At 40.2% G+C, this 13,007-nt stretch overlaps 1 protein-coding gene across 1 annotated transcript in view; it reads left to right on the top strand.

Annotated features, from left to right (window-relative positions):
* Nucleotides 1–1,602: 1,602 nt before the first annotated feature.
* SCCPDH (saccharopine dehydrogenase (putative)) overlaps nucleotides 1,603–13,007 on the top strand; it is a 29,073-nt gene continuing 17,668 nt past the window's right edge. The window contains exons 1-4 of the mRNA XM_055582061.1: nucleotides 1,603–1,953; nucleotides 4,071–4,183; nucleotides 9,367–9,447; nucleotides 11,559–11,688. Of these exons, the coding sequence (XP_055438036.1) occupies nucleotides 1,764–1,953; nucleotides 4,071–4,183; nucleotides 9,367–9,447; nucleotides 11,559–11,688 (514 nt within the window). The 5' untranslated portion in view covers nucleotides 1,603–1,763. The remainder of the gene's footprint in view (nucleotides 1,954–4,070; nucleotides 4,184–9,366; nucleotides 9,448–11,558; nucleotides 11,689–13,007) is intronic.

Genomic DNA, 13,007 nt, shown 5'->3' with positions numbered 1-13,007 from the left:
GCTCTTTTTAAAAATAAAGATTTGTCATATATTCTTCTAACATTTCATATGCATACAGTCAACTAAAAATTGTCACTCGCCATCTGGTTCTACAAGAATGGAGTCACTAGCCTGATCACTGACCTTCAACAACACCCTCCCCCCAAAAAAAAAACCACTCTGTGTTCTGGGAAAAGTTGGCAGAACAGATCTTTAGATAGTCGGAGATTTTATGAGCCCAATCTCTTACATTTTCTCATACCTAGAAAAGCACTATGGAGAAGGCGATGGCACCCCACTCGAGTACTCTTGCCTGGAAAATCCCATGGACAAAGGAGCCTGGTAGGCTGCAGTCCATGGGGTTGCGAATGAGCGACTTCACTTTCACTTTTCACTTTCATGCATTGGAGAAGGGAATGGCAACCCACTCCAGTGTTCTTGCCTGGAGAATCCCAGGGACGGCGGAGCCTGGTGGGCTGCCATCTATGGGGTCGCACAGAGTCGGACATGACTGAAGCGACTTAGCAGCAGCAGCAAAGCACTAAAATCATTAACGGAGACATCTCTGCCTCCGAAGTAGCAGCAACCTTCCGGCAAAATGTGTGCTTGCTTCCCCTTCACTAAAGTCCCATATATACTGACCTCTCCCCACCTCTTCAGAATAGCTCCTCAGAGGCATCTGAGAGGCGGTGTCCTGGACTATAGTCCTTACTAAGCGGAGCTTCACCATTAACTGTGTTCTGCTTCACCATTAACTGTGTTCTGCATCACCAAGGAGGGTCCCTGAGGTGACCGGAGGGCACTCAGACGGTGGAGGCGGAGCCTGTGTCAGAGGGCGCTGCAGAGTCGGCCCTGGGAGGGGGACCCAGATATCATGTCCACCCTCCACTTCCACCTGGCTCAGCAGACACTCTCTAGGTAATGTGCTTCGTAACCAAACAAACAAAAAGATAAGGGTTTTCGGCGTGGGCAGAGTTCCCATCCATCAGTTCAGTTCAGTTCAGTCGCTCAGTCGTGTCCGACTCTTTGCGACCCCATGAATCGCAGCACACCAGGCCTCCCAGTCCATCACCATCTCCCGGAGTTCACTCAAACTCACGTCCATCGAGTCGGTGATGCCATCCAGCCATCTCATTCTCTGTCGTCCCCTTTTCCTCCTGCCCCCAATCCCTGCCAGCATCAGTCATTTCCAATGAGTCAACTCTTCGCGTGAGGTGGCCAAAGTACTGGAGTTTCAGCTTTAGCATCATTCCTTCCAAAGAACACCAAGGGCTGATCTCCTTCAGAATGGACTGGTTGGATCTCCTTGCAGTCCATCAGGTTTTCACAAACTCTCGCTTTGAGCAGCCTCCTCTTGCCAAAAAAAAAAAAAAAAAAAAGGAATAACTGGCTGCAGCCGCCGCCCCCTCCAGCCTACGGAAGAGCGAAAAGATGCGACACCTAAGGGGGTCAGAGCTGTGCCAGACCATCGACGGGTCGGAGGATAGCTACCGTCTGCCCCCGCCAACCTGGGAAGCTTGGGAAACACAAAACCCTCGCGGGCAGCGAACACACGTGAGGAGTGGGCGTGGCAGCCCCTGGGCACCCCCACGGCGTGGGCGGGGCCGTGGGCGTGGCTGTGGAGAGGCTGCGCGCGCGAGACTTAGGGAGCGCGGCGCGGAAGCGGCTGAGACCGCAGCGGCCGCGGCGGAGTCGGTTGCTGTGCCCGGTATTGTGGTCGCTGCCTGAGGCGCAGGCGCCGTGGGCTCAGCCCGCCCCAGGTCTTGCATCGCTGTGGGTTCGTCATGGCGACCCAGCAGAGGCCTTTCCACCTGGTGGTGTTCGGCGCCTCTGGCTTTACCGGCCAGTTCGTGACCGAGGAGGTGGCGCGGGAGCAGGTGTCCCCGGAGCGGACTTCCCATCTGCCCTGGGCCGTGGCGGGCCGTTCCCGGGAGAAGCTGCTGCGAGTGCTGGAGAGGGCTGCCATGAAGCTGGGTAAAGGGGGCAGGCTGGGACGCCCCGGGACCTCGGGCTCGGCCCCCCGCCGCCGCGGCTCTCACCCCCACGAGCACCCTTCTCCCGGCTGAGGGGTTCCCGTCGCCTTAAATGAGCGCTTCTCTCCCTTGGGTGCCCCTCGAGGTTCCCAAACCTGCTAGAGGCCAGGAAGAATAGAGCGATGCTTCACATGGTGTCAGAGCTTTTCCCCATTTACTAAAACAAAAAGAGAGAAATCCCCTCTTCATTTTCTCCCTTACGGAATCCCCGCTGGCGAAACAGTAACTTTAATTTTTCCTTTCTGCTCCCTCCCCCTCTAGAGCCAGGGGTACCTTGTACGCTGCTTCCAGGGTTACAGGGCTGGAAGTTCTAGATACTTGATCGGATAGAACGGTAGAGCACTGGCTTCTTCAGCATTGTTTGTACTCTCTCTTTGCCGGGTTTTGGAAATGGGAGAGAAAGCTTAGGACTTTTAATGATAACATTGTTGTGGCTTTAATTTTTAATTTCATTTTTGCTTGTAAGAATTCTCTAGCAGTCCCTCTATTAAACCTTCCCCAATTTTTTTGGTGTGGTTTTGTTTTGGGCGTTTGCTTACTCCTTCTGCATTCATTGAAACATGTTTTTATTGAGTGGTCTTTTAAATGTCAGGTCCTATTCTAAATGCTGGGATTCAGATGAGAAGGAGAGAGTCACATACACACAAACACCCTAATCTCATGGCCCTCGGATTGCAGGGAGACCTTTAGGTGAGGAGTCGGTTGCTTTTAACTGTAATTTTCCACCGCACTGCCCCTTCATACAGACAAATAGCACCTGTTAGAGTTCTGGATATTCTTCATTCTTCTGTTTAAGCTTCATCTCCCTTCTAATTCTACACAGAGTCCTGTTATGGTGGGAATTTGGAACCTATTTTGTTTGTGATTTGTACAGGAGATATAGCATGTAGGCTGACTCTTCTACAACTCTCCTGCTACCGCTACCAAGTACAGAATCTTTCCCAAAGAGCTTTCTGGTCTTTCTTTACTTTTCCAGAAGAAATACTTTCATTATTAAAATTTCCTTTTAAAAATTCCTCTTTTTTTTTTTTTGTTCAAGAAAATGGTACGAATACAGCCTAGTTGGCTACCATTTACAATGCACACATCAAGTTACTGCAGGGAATACACCTTGACCCATGAAACCTTCCTACTCTATTGATTCAGTTTATTCCAATTATTTCCTTATTATGAACCTGAATGTTCTTCCCTAGACTGTGTTTTACACTTCAATCCTCTTTTGTTTCATTATGTTAATGTTAACTCCCCTCCACCTCATAATTTTATCATATGTAGTTTATTTAATAGGCTTCCCTGGTGGCTCAGACGGTAAAGTGTCTGTCTGCAATGCAGGAGACCCGGGTTCGATCCCTGGGTTGGGAAGATCCCGTGGAGAAGGAAATGGCAACCCACTCCAGTGTTCTTGCCTGGAAAATCCCATGGACGGCGGAGCCTGGTAGGCTACTGTCCATGGGGTCGCAAAGAGTCAGACATGACTGAGCTAAGGGAAGATAAGAAACTACATTTAAAATTCTTCCTGGAGAGGAAGTCAGGAAAATCATCTTCTGAAAACTTGTAAAATTGGCATTTTACATAGAGTTGTCATTTACACATTCCTTATGTTAGATTTTCTTTTAAACATTAATAAGTTGTTTTATTAGGGAGCTTCCCCAGTGGCTCAGTGGTAAAGAATCCCTGCAGTGTAGCAGACAGGATTCGATCCCTGAATCCGGAATATCTCCCGGAGAAGGAACTGGCAACCCACTCCAGTATTCTTGCCTGGGAAATCCCATGGACAGAGGAGCCTGGCAGTCTACAGTCCCTGGGGTCGCAAAGAGTCAGACACAACTTAGGAATTAAACAACAACAATGTGTTTTATTAACCTTTCGTATTAACTCCATTTTCCTCATAGTCTTTTCCCTTTTTTAAATTACCTGGTTAAAAACAGTTTTATCTTTTGTTTGAGAGGAAGAATTAGCTCTTAGTACATTTTCCATCACTAGTTATTATGAAAGGAGGATCTGGGAGATCTAATACTGTATTGGAATTTGCCTAAAACGATTTATTCTTTATTTCAGGAAGACCGACACTGTCATCTGAAGTTGGAATAATAATTTGTGATATCACTAATCCAGCCTCACTTGATGAAATGGCTAAACAGGCAACAGTTGTCCTCAACTGTGTAGGCCCAGTAAGTAATCTGCCCTTCTTTGTATCAGAACAAAAAATCTATTCATTTCTAGCAGAATCTGGTATTTTGTATTCCAGAGAAACATAAGGGCAAGGAACAAAAGAATTGATTCAGGACGTTAACCCCTTACGAGGAGTTTTTACTTCTCACAAGAAGCAAATGAATATGACCAAAGTCTCCTGAAAGAGAGAGTGACACTAGACTCTAGGAATGTTGCTGTTTTATTTAGTGGCTACAGCTCTAATTGTTGTGTGCTATATACCCCTTAACTAAAAAAGTGAGCATGTACCCACAATCTGCTTTTTATTTATTTTTAAAATTGCATTGTATACTGCTGTACCAGTATATATGTTAATGCATGTACAAAGAAAGATATTTTAAAAGGACTCATTCATTTATTCAATAAATATTTATTGAAATATATATATAGAAAATACACAGAAAATCTCTCATGGAGCTGATGGTCCAGTGAGGAGACAGAAAAATAATGTTATAATAGTGGCTAAGTGACAGGCGCTTGAAAGAAAAATACAACAGGGGAGAGAGAGAAAAAGATTGGCACACCAGTCTCTACTGGGTGGATGGTCAGGGAAAGTCTCTATAGGAACTTTGCAGAGAGACCTGAATGCAGTGAGGGAATAAACCGTATGCGTATTGGAGGGTAGGGGATTGCAGGGAAGAGCAAATACATAGGTCGTGAGATGAGCATGTTCTTGGAGAGATGGAGGAGTGTGAGAGAGGCCAGTGTAGTTGGGCATGAACAGGGTAGAGAGGTGGGGAGTTAGTTTGGAGAGATACCCAGGAGCTAGGTGGTTAGGTCTGAAAGGTCAAGGTTGGGGTTTGGATTTTTCTTCTAAATATGACAGAGTTATTGAATGGTTGAAAGCAGGTTGACATAATTTGATTTACGATTTTGAACTTCTTTGGCTTCTGAGAGGAAAAATAGATGGTAGGGAACCAAGAATAGAATGATGCAAGCAAGCCAAGGACAGAGTAGGAGTGTTAGAGGGGGAGAGAAGTGGTTGGGTCCAGATACTTTGACAAGAAGAACGTCTAGCTGCTGCTGTTGGCCTGGATGAGAAAGAGATACTTGTGGTCTGTGTAACATGGTGAATGTTGATGACATTTACTGATCTGAGGAAGCAATCCTAATTGTCAAAGCATTTAGGAAATTGTTCATAATTTTGTTAAACCAGAAATTTTTTGATTGTCATAAAATAAAATATATTTCTATTGTTTATTTCAATTTATTTTGTTCTTAACTAGCTTAGAATGTGGCTCTGTGGTTTGTTGCTTGAATCACTGTCATATACATCCTCAACCAACTTGTCTCTCCTTCCCCAAACTCTGGAAAGACCTGAGCCCTGATTGTTCCAGCTCCCTGCTTACTCTTTACCTGAACATGTGTAACCCAGTGTGGCTGGAGAAAAATCCATCATGATGCTGACTGGTCCCACTTAAAGTATGTGATTACAAACCTCATGTACAGTGTCAGTATTTCCAGCAGTTCTATTTCCCTAGGCTATTTTCTCTTCTATTCTCTGAAGCAACAGTTTTATAACTTCATTTTTCTCATACTTTTGACATCCTATTCCTTTTTTCCTTTTTTCTCACTCTTACCTGGTAACTTTCTTCCTTTCTTTGTCTCTTTCTTTCTTTCTCCTTCCCTTTCTCCCTCCTTCTCTCCCTGCCTGTCGGGAGAATTTATACTACCTACTTACCTGCATTATAGCTTGACTTTGCCTTACCTCCTTTTATGAGGAAAAACTGCCCCTGCTTCTGTTGGGCACCATATTCAAAGACTTTATAGTTACAGGTTTATAGTTACATGTGTTCTTGTTATCATCAAATTTTCCATCTTGATGGATTATTCCTCTCAACAGACAAATGTAGGATTATAGCTCTCATTTAAAGAAAAACTTCCCTTAGTTCTACATACCCTTCTAACTACTCACATTTTTCTGTGCCTCTTTTTTAGCAAAACTTCTTGAAAGACTTCTCTTTACTCATTGTCTCCTCTTCCTCACCTTCTCCTCTCTCTAGTCTTGTCAGGCTTTTATCCTTAGGCCTTCAATGAAACTACTCTGCCAACATCCCTGTCCTGTCAGATCCAGTTGTCAGTTCCCATTGCTCTTCTTAGTCAAGCCTCTCAGCATTTGTTCCAGTTGATCACTTTTTTCTTTCTTCATTTAGTTTCTAAATTCTTGCCCTTTTCTAGTCCCCCTCCCCGACCCCCCAGCTTTTTATCCTCCTGTGAGGCCAGAGGCCTCAGAGCTTAAGCCTTAGAAACTCTCTTCTGTTTACATTTGCTGGACCAGTTTTAAATGTGATTATGATTGTGGTAAAATGTATATAATATAAAATTTAGCATTTTAACCATTTTTAAGTATACACTTTAGTAACATTAAGTACATTCATAGTCTTATAGAACTATCAGCACTTTATTTCCAGAACATTTTCATTACCCCAAACAGAAATTGTAACTGGGCCAATATTTTTTAAACCTTGTGAAATCAATTCAGTGGATTAAGACTAGGCAGTAAAAAGAAAATAATCAGATAGACTGAAGTAGAAAATAGGATGAATTACACATAATAAAGGTGAGTATTGGTCCATGAAGCGTTCATGTCAGGTAACATTTGTGTATGGAGTCACTGTGAAATGAATTTCTTAGGGTCATAGTCAGAAAGATTAGAAATCCATGGTTTCAATACCGTCTGTATGCTGATGATGCCTACGTTAAGTTATTTCCACTGAAAACCTACCCCTTAAACTCCAGACTACTGGATCTAATTACCTTCTGGATGTTTCTCCAGTTGGATGGTTTACAGTCTTCTCTAGCTTTTTGCCTCCAAAACATTCTGCTCCTTAACCTCTGCTCTGAAGGTTGTTTTTACTTTGTAATATGGATTATTCTCCCAGGGTAGATGCCAGTTTGCTAGTTTTGGTGTCATAATTTGTTTCTTTGAAGGTAATTTTTAAGACCCATTTCTCTACTTTGTGAGGGTCTCTTTCGTGAGAACTAAATGATATGTGTAGAACTAATCAGGCATTTATAAACAAGCAGTATGTCAAAATATACAGAAAATGACTGAATGAATACTTGTAAGCATTATTCTTTATGGTCTTCTGTGCTCGGAAGTGGAGAGGGGAAAACTGCTTTTGAGAGAAAGATGATGAATCTGATTTTGGATGTATTGAAACTGAGGTGTATGCTAGATATTTTTAAGTTAAGACAGGAAATATGTAATGGAATTATAATGGAATTATTTTCTGTAAACAAGTGACAAAATCAAGATGAAGAGGAAATAGAGGAAGGAAAATGAAGCCTAAGAGAAATTAGTTTTGCCACATGTTCTGTACTTTTGTGGACCCTGAATTTTACGACAGAAGCTGCAGATGAGGCGACCGTATCAGTGAGCAGCTCTGAAGATAGGAGTTGGAAGTCATCAGCACATATTTTAATTCAAATCCAGAAAGTAGGTGAGGTTTTCTGGGGAGAATGTCTAGGGAGGCAATTCTCTACCTCTAATGTACATTGGAGTCACCAGTGAGGCTTATATATAATGATGGTTCCTGGAGTCTACCCCAGAAAACTTACTGGAGGGCATTGGGATGGGACTGAATAACCAGCAGGCTTAATGAGGGCCCAGGTGACTCGGACACAAGTAGACTACTGGTAACTTGAGATATTTGGGGGTAAAATAATCAGGAGGCCAAGGAAGTCACTAAATGAGTTTCAAATGGATGTGTGTAAATATTACCTAAGATGATCCATTGAGTACAAGAAGAAAAGAGCTTTGACTTTTATGTATGTTTAAAAATGTATATTAGTATAGTAATCCATATCCATGATGTGTAAAGAAATTCATACAATTTAGTAGATGATGGATTTTAAAATGTGAGCTTAGTTCCTGGTGCCTTGAAAGCCCTTGTTTGTTCCTCTATGCTGTGTTGCCTCAGAGGTGAAGTGCTTCAGTAATTTTAGTGTTGGTTAGTGGCAGAGGATGAACTAGAACTTAAACACACTTTCCCAGTCCTGTCATCCCAGTGTCGTTTGCTGTTTTTAAGAAGGGGGAGAGAAGGCTGTGGAGATGAGGCTGTGGAGTTAGGTAGAGAGGAGCCTGTAACCTACTTGAAAAGGTCAGTCCCTGCAGTGCCCTGACTTGTCTTTTAAGTGTCCCTTCACCAGTTTCTTAAGGTCTAGAAGAAGCAGACCATCTCCATTCTCCATCTTTTGCTATGAGGAATGAGAGAAGAAGAGGGGCTTGTTCTTCTCCTACCCTACCCTCAAAAGGAAAAATTCATCATGCTTCTTTTGAAATGGGACTAACTCTGATGTATTAACTATTGTATACAGTTTTAAAATGTGCAATTCCTTGAGTTTGAGCAACAAATAGTTTGGGAGATAAAATCACTCAGAGTATCTACTGGGTCCAAGATTAAACATCCCTTCCAAACCTCTTTATCCTGTTTTTTGTTATTTTGTCTAAAACAGCCACTGGTTTTTGGCCTCCATGTCCTGCTAATCAGGAAGTCAAATCATTTCTTTTAAGTGTATCTCACCCTTAGTAAATCCTTCCCCTTCCTTAGTTTTGTCCTTCATTTCTTCCTTGCCATAAGTTTTATTTTCTAATGCCACAGGCAGAGTGATATGTCTGCACTATAAATTTTTCATCACTGTCCTATTTCAAATCCTCCAGAAGGGCTCAGCAATGCAGAAAAGATCAAGTTCAGTCTTGATAGCATGTCGCTTAGGGTCATTCCTGATCTGGCCCAAGTATTTCTCTCCAGACTCATCTCTTACACTTCCCTCTCAAATATTCTGAGCTTCAGGTATCTTGAGCATCACTTCACACATCTTCTTTACACTTTTACATATAATTTTTCTTTTGTTTGGATTTTCTTTTTCCTGGCAAATCCTTACTGTTCTTCAGAATTCAACTCAAATGAGTCACTGATTCTATGAAACTTCTGAGTTTATCTTCAGTTAGAGATAATTCCATCAGTCCTTTACATTGTGAGTGTCAGTATATTGCAGTTATATTATTTTCTCATTTTCTATTTAGACTATTCATATTTGATTTCTTGATAACCAAGACTGTACCTCCAAAACTCAATGGTATTCCTTCATTTAAGCTTGCCAAGTAAGACTTAACTGTTGATATTCTTTATTCTCCCAGTACCGATTTTATGGAGAACCTGTAATAAAAGCATGTATTGAAAATGGAACTAGCTGTATTGACATCTCTGGAGAACCTCAGGTATGTAAAATGAAAAGAGAACAGAATTAATAGTACAACTTCTGTTCACATGAAAAATGGTGCAATTTTGTGGACATATTTTAGAAGGTAATGAATGATTCCTCCCTAGCATTTAAAGATGGTATTTCATTAAAAGCTTGAAGGAGAGCATGGTGATAAGGTATCCGCTTTTGTTCCCAACAACCTGATTTCTTTCAAAGCCTTTGTGTATAGTATGTGTTGATTTATATAACTACTGCATGCTGTAAACAGAATTAATTAAAATAAAACTTGCTCAGAGTCATACAACCATTAAGTTGAAAAGCTGGGACTTGAGTTGAGGTTTGCCTGACTGCAGAGAGTGGAGTAGTGTAAGAACAGAGCTACACTAGTTCCTTTATACCTATGATCTCCTGTCCCTGCAGTCTCAGCCCTTCATCAGTGTGCCCGTGCAGTAGGTACATACTCAGACCTTATCAGTTGGTGATACTGGGAAGTGCTGAGAAAGTGCAAATTACCCAGACTGATGGAAGAAGAAGTCAGAAGCGTGAATGTTAGAAAAACTGACTCTTACTTAAAATATTCTAGAACAAAGAAAATGGTGAAAAGCTTCCAAGTTATCTTGTAAAGTACTATAAATGTGGTATCAAAACCTAATAGTGATCCAGAAAGTGTGTACACAGAAAATGCAAATTTAAGTAACTCAGTTTAAAAAAAGGGCAAGAGAGGAAAAGAGGCAAATCTCCTGTGCAAAAGAATTCCGTGTAATTCATATCGCCTCTGTGCCCTCAAGGAGAGGGAACATAACACCTGCCTTCTTATGTGTGGGCTGCACACAGTCACTTCCTTCCAGTGTATGGAAAGGAGAAGGAAAAGACAAGCTTTACAGTGGAGAAACTGGAGAACACTAGCTCAGCCAGGTATTCAGGGTCAACATCAACAGTGAGAAATTATGTTGATAGTATGTACTCTTTTCTTTTAATTGAAGTACAGTTAATTTACAATATGGTGTTAGTTTCAGATGTATAGCAAAGTGTTTCAGCTATATGTATTTTCAGATCCTTTTCTATTATAGGATATAGTTCCCTGTGCTATAGAGTAAATCCTTATTGTTTATCTATTTTAGATTAGTGGTGTATCTTTTAATCCCATACTCCTAATTTATCACTCTCTCCCACCCTCCCTCCCGCTTTGGTAACCGTATATTTGTGAGATAGTATATACTGTTGATATGACATCATGAAATGGCACTTTACCCCTGTGATCTTCCTCCCCAAAACCTATAACTTCACTATAGTAATGAGAAAATCATGAAATAAATTCCAGTAAAGGGGCATTCTACCTGGGCAGTACTGTAAAGGTCATAAAAAGCTAGAAGTCTGAGAAACCGTCACAGCCAGAGGAGCCTAAGACATGACAGCTAAATGTAGAACAGTATCTCGAATGGGATCCTGGATAGAAGGACATTAGGTAAAAGCAAAGGAAACCTGAACAAAGTATAGACTTCAGTTAGTAATAATGTTTCAAGATCTGTACATTTCATTAATTATAACACATTAATGTGAAAGATTAAATGATAAGGTTAGCTGAGTACCGAGTACCTAGGAACACTCTACTACTCAATTTTTTTCCCTGTAAATCTAAAATTGTTTTTAAAAAGTAATTATTAAAAAACAGACAAAGAATTTAAACAGACATTAACCTTCTTGTATCCCCTCCATTCTTATCTTTCTGTTTATATATGTATGTGCACAGATATATGTTTGTAATGATGTTCATCAGGAAGATGTGATTTGGGATAGCTTTCTTTGGCTTTCTTTGTATATTTTTATATTAATTTTTTTATAATAGCAATTACTTTTACATTTAAAAATAGCTCTAAAAAATGAATTAATTCAGATCAGCATATCTCTCACCTGGAACAGAGTAGGTATGTTTGCTGAATAAGTGCAGACTATTTTCACAGTTAATGTTTTACTGCAAAGGCATCTTAGTTAGCATTTTCACAGTTTAATTGCTTTGTTTTTTAAATTGTTTAAATTTATATTTGCTTTTTAATTGGTTTGTTTTTTAATATTGATCTAGATGTTTCTATGTAGCTCTGATTTAGATCTTTTGTCTTGAATCTTTAGTTTCTGGAACTAATGTATTGGAAGTATCATGAGAAAGCTGCAGAAAAGGGGGTTTATATCATTGGAAGCAGTGGCTTTGACTCCATTCCAGCAGATCTGGGAGTAATATATACCAGAAATAAAATGAATGGTAATTATTGATCAATAAGCAATAATGGAATTTAAAATAGAGTGGTTTCTTGTTGGTAATTGTGATGAACTCAAATTTGGGAAAAGAAACATAATTATTAATGGGTAATATTAAAACACATACTTTGTTTTAATATAACTCTGCATGTTAGAAAATGCTACTGACACTGTTGGGTTTTGAGGTATGGCTAGTACAGGGAGGCCTGGCGTGCTGCGATTCATGGGCTCACAAAGAGTCGGACACGACTGAGTGACTGATCTGATCTAATCTGATAGTACTGTAAGTGTTCTAAAGGAAGGAATTCTCCATTTTTTGAATCTAGTTGTGGTTATAGTTGTGGAAGTCTAGTTGTGGAAAAATTTTTTAGCAAGCATTATAAATTCAAACTTACTTTGTTTAGCAATTACTACATCTTAAAGTATCATACTAAATTGAAAAGTGTTAATTTTTTAATGAACGAAGCTAGGTTTTGTCAAGATATTTTAAAGTTGTTCAATTCATGCCCTTCTCTTTATTAAGAATGGTTCTGGTGTTTCATTATTAAGTATGATGTTGGCTACTGCTTTTTGACATTCATTGTGTTAAGCAAGATGTTTATGTGGCTTTAGTTCTTCTCTGGTGTAACATTGTCATGGATGACATAGTTATTCATTACCTTACTCATTGTCAGCTTTCAAAGGCCTCATGCTTTAATTTTCTCTTAGAATTAAAACTGGGAATACTGTCTCTTAAGAAATGGATGTATTTCATTTTATCACATTTTGAGAATTAGCTAGCCCATTATATTTTTCTTTTGTCTTACTGCTCTCAATAAGCTCAAAGACTAATTAAATTCTTAACCACTCTACATATATGTTAGTCCTCATGATTAATATAATTGATTTCTCCCCTTTTTTTCTGGCCTTGGTTTTCTACTTTTATTTTTACTCTGTACATTTTTATTTCAATTAAACAGCCTTACTTTAAGTATTTAATAAGCCATCACAAAGGCCCACTTTGGTAGGGTTTCTGTACATTTATTATAAGTCACTACTAATGAGCTTTCTTGAAAGCTTTCATATTGGAAAATAATAGAAGAATTCCCATACGTGTCATTTTGAGAACTGATGGGCTTCCAGAATGAATGAGCTAAATTGTTCCCTTATTGGAAGAGATTTTTTGCAGTGTCAGTTTGACTGCTAGAAAACATTTTGTCAGTACCAGCAGTTAGTTTATGTTAAAGTACTTTTTTTCTGATAATTTATCTGGCTTTAGCCGCTCCTTAAATCTGTTTATAGTAACCTAATAATACTGTCATAGCACAGATTTTCCTGATTATA

This window comes from Bubalus kerabau, chromosome 5 (genome assembly GCF_029407905.1).
Source record: "Bubalus kerabau isolate K-KA32 ecotype Philippines breed swamp buffalo chromosome 5, PCC_UOA_SB_1v2, whole genome shotgun sequence".
Lineage (NCBI taxonomy): Eukaryota > Metazoa > Chordata > Mammalia > Artiodactyla > Bovidae > Bubalus > Bubalus kerabau.
Note: the sequence above shows the minus strand (reverse complement) of the source record. Positions and strands in the feature narration are given on the sequence as shown.